At 34.4% G+C, this 8249-nt stretch overlaps 1 protein-coding gene across 1 annotated transcript in view; it reads right to left on the bottom strand.

Annotated features, from left to right (window-relative positions):
- The window catches only part of LOC106871077 (integrin alpha-4), a 177565-nt gene that overhangs the window by 38222 nt on the left and 131094 nt on the right, over nucleotides 1-8249 (bottom strand). The window contains exons 10-12 of the mRNA XM_052968826.1: nucleotides 6420-6605; nucleotides 4595-4789; nucleotides 2945-3087 (exon numbers count right to left, since the gene is read on the bottom strand). Of these exons, the coding sequence (XP_052824786.1) occupies nucleotides 2945-3087; nucleotides 4595-4789; nucleotides 6420-6605 (524 nt within the window). The remainder of the gene's footprint in view (nucleotides 1-2944; nucleotides 3088-4594; nucleotides 4790-6419; nucleotides 6606-8249) is intronic.

The raw sequence follows: 8249 nt of genomic DNA, 5'->3' as shown, positions 1-8249 counted from the left end.
ACTGCAGAATATGTGGCGATGGACAAGAAACAATAAATCATATTATCTCTGGCTGCCCAGTCCTGGCTAAGAAGGAATATATTCACAGACATGACAGAGCTGGGACCTACATACACTGGAAGCTATGCCAACACTGGAATAACAACAGAAAAAAGATGGTATAGGTGCACGCCAGAAAAGGTCACAGAAAACGAGAAAGCGACCATACTCTGGGATATGCCAATACACACAGATAGAGAAATTAAGGCCAAAAGGCCAGATATTGTTGTCAGAGCTCATGAAGGAAAAAAATGCTTTCTAATTGATGTATCAATACCAGCAGATTTGTGCCTGTAATTCAAAGGGCCAGCCTTGTCACACTGTCACGCTGAATATCCCCGAGAACTACGTTAAGGGTACACGTGTCTGTGGAGTGCTCAGCCACTTGCACGTTAATTTCACGAGCAGGCTGTTCCGTTGATCGGATCAACTGGAACCCTCGACGTCGTGAGCGACGGAGTGCCAACAACAACCAACAGATGACAACGTTTCCCTAAAAGAAAGGGAGAAACTTTCAAAATACAAAGACCTGGAAATAGAGGTAACTCGAATGTGGAATCTAAAAACAGAAACAATTCCTATCATAGTGGGTGCCTTAGGTATGATAAAAAAAATATTCAGACAAATACATAACAAAAACACCAGGACTTACAAATATATATAACGTACAGAAAATTGCACTACTGGGCACTGCACACATCCTACGCAAAATACTTTCAATACAGTAACCATAAGAGCATCACAGCAAACCACAGTACATACCCAAGGCACACAGAGCTGCGCTCGGTAGTGAAGTAAAAGCACGCTATAAAAATAAAACTACTGAATAATAATAATAATAATAATAATAATAATAATAATAATAATAATAATAATAATAATAATAATAATAATAATACTAAAAGGCCTGAAATTTAGGGAGAGAGCACTCGTCGATTACATCGACTCTAGTGTTTCACTGGTACTTAATGTATCGACCCGAAAGGATAAAAAGCAAAGTCGACCTCGGCGCAATTTGAACTCAGAACGTAGCGACGAATAATAATAATAATAATAATAATAATAATAATAATAATAATAATAATAATAATAATAATAATAATAATAATAATAATAATAATCCATTTTATTATAGGCACAGGGTCCAAAATTTGGGGGAGGTGGATAGTAGATTACATCGACCCATTACTCAACTGGTACTTAATTTATCGACCCCGAAAGGATGAAAGGCAACTTCGACCTCAGTGGAATTTGAATTTAGAATGTAAAGAAAGACGAAACGTTGCTAAGCATTTTGTCTGGCGTCCAAACGATTCTGCCAGTTCACCGCTTTTACCAGCTCGCACACCTGAGTTCATGCATAATAACCAGGTTGAACAGCAAGATAGTAGTGCGGTAACTGTTGTTGCAAAGAAGGTAAAATCAATGGCAAAGAAAACAAGCGTATGAACAATTGGCTGATAGGTGGGAACAAAAACCTCTGCATGGCAAATATATCACCCGTAGCAAACAAGCTGATGTAGACCAGAAGCACACCCATCAGTGGCTACGAATCTCAGGGCTAAAAGCAGAGAGCGACGGTTTCATCTTAGTTGCTCAAGATCAGAACATATTGACCCGAAATTACCAAGTGAATGTAATGAAAAATAGAGTAGACCCGAAATGCCGATACTGCAACGATGAAATTGAAACGATGAACCATCTAATCTCTGGATGTAAAGTTTTAGCACCTATAGATTGTCAATCAAGTCATGGCGGAGTAGGGCCAATATTTACACTGGTTAATATGTCGGCATTATAAAATCAAAACTGCTGACAAATGGTATAAGCACCACCCTGAGGCTGTAACTGAGAGAAAAAATATAACGATTCTTTGTGAATTTCCACAACTTACTGACAGAACCATCAAAACTAATAAACCGGATATTGTTACGAAAGATCAAAATAATAAAGTCTGTTTATTGATCGACATGAGCATTCCTTGTGATCATAATATCTCAGCAAAAGAATTTGACAAACTCAGAAAATATAAAGATTTGCTTATTAAAATCGAAAAGATGTGGTATTTAAAGATTGTTACACTAGAATAATCCCTGGCTTATCATCCATGCAAGAAACGGAATCCACTGACAAAATGCAAGATTAGAAAAGTTATGAATAAGCAGTAGCCAGATTTATATGACAAACTATGCATTCAGAACCATAATATATTATATTTTCTAAATGTTCGGAATCATAACACATTTTCTAAATACAAAAATATGGAATTATATCTCGATGAACTAAAAGATTTCGTTTTAGCTTTTGAGATTTCGTTTTTTACATTAACGATGCAGTGAAATAGCTTTCACCGGGTATTATATCTTGCACGGTTCAATGAAGGAATCTCTACGTAATGGTTCGATCTGCTAGAAATAGCAGCCAAATGTCCGTTAAATCACACCCTACCGTCTTAAGAAGGTGATATCTAAGACTAAATTGGATAATTAGTGGTATTGAATGCACAATGTATGAAAAACTGACGGGTCGGTCAAAGCTCGAATGTCTTTGATCATAGGCCTGCTAAATATGAATTGACCTGCGGCTTAGCAACAACAACTTTGATATTTTAACTATTTGTTATAAACTCGAGTACCTTTACAGTCGAAGAGGGATTGCTTCATAACATACTAACTGGCTCTCCGAAGATGAAGTATTTTGTGGGAAGGCAATTATTCATTAAAAGTTGCGATACATTTTATTCTGGTTCTTAAAAACCACACTTCTATGTTGAGTTAAGGGATTTAACTAGACACATATTGCAAGTCAATTGTCCTAACATTCTCAACGCGAATTTAATACAATAACACAATGTTCTTAAAGCACAACAAATCTCCATTTTAAAACAATACCATTTTTGACGTACCTTTATGTAGATTTGGTAAACTTTCTGGAAAAAAACCCCCTTGATTACTTCTAAACTGGTGTGTTCTTTCTGGTTATTCTCCAAATAGGCTCGTTTTCTACTCGCAGGTTCTCCAATATCCACTTTTAAATTTGTATTCATAACTAAAGAGAAAAATATTTCATCATATATTTGTAGATAGTTTTTCTTTCCTTCTTAGGCAATATTGTATTCAATTTATTGTTCGTGAATTAAGATCATGAGACTCATCAAGTAAACAAAAACATATTTACATCCAGGACGGAAAGAGAATACCTCTTTCGTTGACGTACCACTATTATTCTGTTTCAAGTAACCACAAGTGGAATAAACGGGTTAAGCCGATTGCATCGACCCCAGTACTCAACTGGTATATATCTTATCAACTCCGAAAGTATGAAAGGTAAAGTCCACCTCAGTAGAATTTGAACTCAGAACGTGAAATGCTGCAAACGACTTTGCCAGCTCGCAGAAGCAGAATATAATCGCTTCAAAAGACTCGAAAGTTTTAGTTATTTTATTAAGCTTGTAGGGTGAAAGAAGCAAAATCAGTTACAGGAATTCGAATGAAAAATTAAAAAACTAAATATGGTGAAAGCACTCCATCTATGATTTTTGCCAACTCAATATCCCTAACAGATATTGAAAATAATAACACGTTTAAACATAAAATGCTAAAAAGATTTTTAATGAAACTAATTGTAAACTAGGTCCGAATTACTAGATTTCACACATAAGGAAACATTACAGAAAAATAAACCTTACAGTATAGATAAATAAAACTAACAAACAAACAAGCATGGTATCATTAGGACGTGACATTGTGACAGCAAAGCAATGAAGGTGATTCCATTTGAATAATTTCTCCAAAATCCTACTGGATTAAATAAAATAAGGCTTTACATTAATTTCTATTGAAGAGTTTGTTTGAAGAAAGAATACCAAAACCTACCGGAAAATTATGAGTGACTGTAAAACAAGGAGGACATATATTCAAGAAGTTAAGAAATAAAATTTCGGCAGATATACTGAAATGCTACAGCACATTGTTGGCAGTTGACTGTCAGATGTTATATTATTTATTATGGCAGGAACGGGTGTATCTTTACCGTCCGTCAGTGGAGTGCTAGCATTACATTAAATAATACCAGTAATATAAAAAGAATATTAGCAAACATAAAATCGATTATATCCACTTATTTTTTACCTAATAAAAAATTCTTTGCGCGGTTAAAATTGGAAGATTATTTAATTTATCTTTCTCACTTTCGAGTTTAACTTTTTTTTACTGAGCCATTTTAAACTTTATCATTCAAATAGTCTGCAATAATATACTGGGAACAGTTTTATCGTTCATATACGCCATTCTTAGAAAATATGAAATTTAAATCTTGTGGAAAGAAAATACTACTATTCATACTTGATATATTCATAAAAGGGATTTTGACTAGAAATCTAAACCAATCTGTAGCTATTTTTAACTGGATGCAAGTCAGATTTATGCCAAATAATTTTTTCCAAAAAATAAGAAGGAGTTTTTTTTTTTTAGCGTTTACTTTGATGATCCATCGGATTTGAATGTTTCTTTGACAAAGAATAAAATAAAAAGAAAAGCAATCTCAACAAGCTCACCTAAATCCTGATTTCCGCCGCTAAATAACATGAAAAGTGTAACATTTACTATTATGTCCTCATTTGTCTGCCAAATCGGATCCAAAAAGGATTGCAGTATTTGTGGTTTAGCTACCAGAGTCGCTAATAGTTTGATGACTGGCCGGCTTAGAAGTACGACAGCTCGATCCGAAAGGTAAGCTCCAACAGCAATATCTAGTTCAGGTGATTTGAGTTGCAAAATACAGAAAAGTTAGTTTAAATAAATTTTTCTTGTAAACATTATTGAACATGATAAAAATTACTGGAAAAATTATAAAGTTGAGTTAGAATTAGTACTTATGATTTAAAGAAACATCGAATACCATGCTTGCTTATTGTAAACACACTATCTATACTAAATACAAATAGAATATAACTTAATTCAATAAAAATAAGTAATACGGTTGTAGATCGCTATTGGTGATGATTGCAGAAGTGGAGTATAATCGCTTCAAAACACTCAAAAGTTTGACTTGTTTTATTAAGCTATTGTGGGATGAAAAAAAGCAAAGTCGGTCACAACAAAATTCGTATGAAGATTATGGCTGTCTTCGTAGTTATTCAACTACCGCCCTTTAGAAATTTCTTTAAAGGTTTAAGTGTACATAGTCAAGAACGGTAATTGCAGTGTTTTTGCTTTTTCTTCTAGGTTTGTCTGCTTTTTGCGAATGACAATGACACTCCCAGAGAACTGGAACTGTTTTACACCTGAAAGAACAGGTGAATACAAGTGCGAGTTTTGGTTTCTGCAGTGCCTGACTGAAAAATGTTAAGTAAATATACAACTCTTAATGTTTCAGTGTGACCTTGTTTCTCTTGGAGTCTTCTCTCCCAGTTCTTGGCTCTAACGAGATCCGATAGAAATAGTTTGATGACTGGCCGGCTTTGAAGTACGACAGCTCGATCCGAAAGGTAAGCTCCAACAACAATATCTAGTTCAGGTGATCTGAGTGGCCAAATCCCTGAAACCTAACATACTTGCACATCTATGAAAAATAGAGCCCATTAATTGTCTTATTACATTCTACATGCGATTTAGAAGTGGATTGCAAGTTTTAATACTTCAGCCTTTTCTTCAACGATATGAGTAAAATGTAGTTGATATCATTTTCTTTTATCTGATGTATCATAGTGAAAACTACGAGATGCTTTCTTTCTATTTTTTTCTATTTGCAAGAACTTCCTTGTGTCATATCTCGTTATTGCCGTTCTGATCTTCCACCAAGCTTTCTTTTTCTTTCTTTAAAGACACTCAATAAATAAAAGCTCGTTGGATTTCAGACTTTCTATCCATTCATTTAATTTGTGTTTAAGCAAATAGTAATTAGGTTTTCATCTTGAACTTAGTAAATTTTCTGTCGTGTTCATCCATATCAAGTCCACGCATTTTCTTATAATGACAAGGAAACTAGTTGAAACAAATCTGTGCTGTGAATGTCTCAAACACAATTCCAACTAAAAGGAGAATGCATAATAAACGGTGCAATGTTACATTTCTAAATTTACACTTTTCTCGCTGATTATATCAGTTAGCTGTAGTAAATAACGTGTTATCTATGTGCATGTTGTAAAGAGTTATACAAATGGGGACACTCAGTGAGACTGATCAAATTCAAACTACATTGTGGTAACCGCGTCGACATGTTATCCATTTGATCTTAAGAGTATTTCGAGAAGTTGGCAAGATCTTTTAGCAATGTTTGGGTAAGTTAGTGACGCATAAAAAACTAGAGTGACATAAGCAGTAAAAACTTTGCCGTATTTCCAACCTATGTAACATACACAATAATAACACATTTCTTACCTGGGTATCCATTCTCATCAATATCTACGGAGCGGGAAAAAGATATTCCAAAAGATCTGATCTTGTTATTTATTTTAGTACCTTCAATTTTTTGTGAGGGTGTTTTCTTAAGTTTGTTTTCGTTCCCGTTAAATAAATAGATACAACCGATGCCATCGTTTTCGTAAGGAGCTCCAACTAGGACATCTGGAAAATAAACATTGCGACATTGTTTTACAATACGTTACCAGTGTGTCTTTGAGCAAACTACGTCCAATTATTTACTTGTTCATTATAAGGCAGTATATGTACTGAATGTTTATTAACACGAAAAGAACTCCCCAAAAGCAACAACCACAAAATAACACCATTTTTAATAAGTTAGATACAACAAATCTGTGAAGGAGCCTTTATAGGTCGTTCAGTCAGCGAGAAATTCATCAAACCTCATTCAAATGACCACCTTAGAAAAGGATATGTTGGATAATGTGTCAAGGACTCCTTGCATATATGAAAAAGATAGGATAGCCACAATTCGAATGTCTTTGATTAGGGCTTACTTGAGGTTAAACATCAACAACTTATATCCATTGTTGAGTAGCGTTAGGTATTAACAGTAAAAAAAAAAACTCATCGAGAAAATCCAGTTTGAAAAAAGCCGGATTTCAATCGACCAGTGAAATGAATGTTGTTCTTCGTAGGATCTTTTGAAAGGTCGAAATATAAGCAATTCCTTTCCATTTCTGTCCCTTTCAACTGTTCTTCGTTTGTTCTTTTATTCCTTATTTCCTTCCTCAGAGTTGAAACAATTACCAAAGTAAAGTGTCGTTCATAGTTGCAAACGACAGGGTTACTGCATAATTTCATTTTGATCCCAAATTTTAAAACTAAAGATGGGAAGTTGTAATGAATTTCTGCGTTTAATAACAGACTCTTCTTTATTAAAGGGAGAGAGTAATCGATCACTTCACTCACTGTATATTACTGGTAATATTTTCGTCGATCTCGATGTGTTAACTATTAAACATAAATGTATATTATTATTATTATTATTATTATTTAAGTTGCATACTTATGAGATAGTACCAAGTACTAGATTCTTCAATATTCACACTCAATAGAATCTATTAAGTCTATTGAAGGCTTAAACCATTTTTTGCCGCACCACTAGCTTACAGGGCTAAAGACACTGTCTTTCAAGTGGCGTCATCGTAAAAACAGACATAGATACAAGTACATGCACATACATACAAATATACATGCACATACATACATACAAACATACAAACATACATACATACACACATACACTCACACATACATATGTACGTCCGTCCGTCCGTCCGTACGTACATAAATACATACATACATACATACATACATACATACATAACATGAACTTCTATACGGCTTTGATTTACCAATTTTGTTCAAAACGTATGGTCGGTCATGAGGCTACAGAAGAAAACACCTGCCCAAGATGCCATTCAGTGGGATCGAAACAGATCAACCGTCTTTAGTAAATTATTCAAAAGTGTTTATTCAACATGTCTTATACGGTTTTGTATCATTGCACCAACTCAATAGAAACCTTAAGTTGTTGGAATAAAACCTAAAGCAAAGAGAATTGGATACCTCGCTTTTAGTCACTTGATCATAGTAGCTTGCATAATGTGGAATGAAGACGTTCAGCGTATTCCTTTGCTCAGCAGCAAAATTAACTACACACATACACACACACACACACACACACACACACTTTCTCTTTCTCCATCTATCTATCTATCTATCTATCTATCTATCTATCTATCTATCTATCTATCTATCTATCTATCTATCTATCTTACACAG

Source organism: Octopus bimaculoides, chromosome 1, assembly GCF_001194135.2.
Source record: "Octopus bimaculoides isolate UCB-OBI-ISO-001 chromosome 1, ASM119413v2, whole genome shotgun sequence".
In the NCBI taxonomy this organism is placed as follows: Eukaryota; Metazoa; Mollusca; class Cephalopoda; order Octopoda; family Octopodidae; genus Octopus; species Octopus bimaculoides.
This window is presented reverse-complemented; position numbering and strand designations above follow the sequence as displayed.